The sequence below is a fragment of the Perkinsus marinus genome (genome assembly GCF_000006405.1).
Source record: "Perkinsus marinus ATCC 50983 genomic scaffold scf_1104296961200, whole genome shotgun sequence".
NCBI classification, from domain to species: domain Eukaryota; phylum Perkinsozoa; order Perkinsida; family Perkinsidae; genus Perkinsus; species Perkinsus marinus.
In genome coordinates this window covers 1-1,268 of record NW_003205815.1, presented here as the reverse complement: position 1 = coordinate 1,268, position 1,268 = coordinate 1, and the positions used below count along the sequence as shown (strand labels likewise).

The 1,268-nt window shown below is 46.1% G+C and overlaps 1 protein-coding gene across 1 annotated transcript; it reads left to right on the top strand.

The window, feature by feature from the left end:
• Positions 1–171: 171 nt before the first annotated feature.
• Positions 172–356, top strand: Pmar_PMAR002270 (hypothetical protein; the record flags this gene model as incomplete). Its single annotated transcript, XM_002772376.1, has 1 exon — positions 172–356. A coding segment is annotated over one exon (185 nt), but the record flags the coding sequence as incomplete, so codon positions are not given.
• Between the last annotated feature and the right edge of the window lie 912 nt (positions 357–1,268).

Sequence of the window (1,268 nt, the reverse complement as noted above, 5' to 3'; positions counted from 1 at the left end):
GAATCATCTGTGTGGCAGCCACAGAGGGCACCGAAATGCAGCTTTACGACGCAAGTAATTTTGGCTCAGTTGTTGACATTGCCGCTCTGGGTTACAAAATAGTTGGAACAGGCTCTGATGGGAGGTATCATGTCAATACGGGTACTTCGGGTTCAGCCGTTATCGTGGCAGGTATAGCTGGGATGCTCTACAGCCTTGAACCTTCTCTGAAGATTAAGCTGACTCCTGATTATATCAAAAGTATCATTATGGATACGGCCACCAAAGGTGTCAAGGACAGTAAAGGGGTAAAGACTCTCTCATTCGGCCGCGTGAATGCTGCGGCGGCTGTTAATAAGAGTGACTTGAAAGAGTGACGGTATAATTTCTCCATTTCGACTTCATGTCATGAGTCATGGCGACGGAGCCATTCACGTACTTGGTCCGTGAACTTTCGTCTATCTAGGTGGTCTTTCCCTTGCTGGATGTTAGACTTCCCCGCCCTTGAGTCGAGAACTCGACTCACCCACCCTTGGCTGCAAAACCGAATCATTGAGCTACGATGTGTAACCTATAGATCTCAAGAATAGCAACGAAAGAGATATGGAAGTAAGAGAGATCTAACCGAGTAGTTCAATGATACCTGCCTACGGGCGGCAGTGGGTGGGTTAAAAAAAGCTAAAGAAGCGTAGCAACGCTAACGACTGACAGCGAAAATATCAGACCATCTCGTCGCAGTCGACTAGTCATCCCTTCATTATCTTGTAGTCTTGACACAATTCGATTCCGGATGAGTCGCTCGTCACTTGAACTCCTAAGCATGTTTCCCATGCTTCTCCAATCCGCGAATGATGAGGATGGCGTTAAGGCTCTCGAATATCTCGTGCGTGAGACGAGAAGTGATGTTAAAGGGGTCTTGTTTACGGATGGGTTCACAGGACCCTGGTGAATCGCCGATTCGCCAATTACTTCAGATCGGAGGATAGCTAGCCGGTGTCTCAGTATAGAATTTTCGAGTTTTCGAATTGTCTCACGCGCTGCCTCGTTTCACATAATTTCACATACTCTCGAGTAAATTGAAGCAATATTCATATGTCTGGTAGAAGACATGTCTAACACCTCGCTCTTGACGACTTTATACGCAATCGGTCGCGCATTTTACACGGAATTGCGACTTTCGCTGGCGTTTGACGAAATGTTGAATCTGTTATCCACTTCGTATAATTCCGCTCGGCTCTGAAACTGTGATACACGTAATACGGGTTCATTTCTACTGATAATGATATACT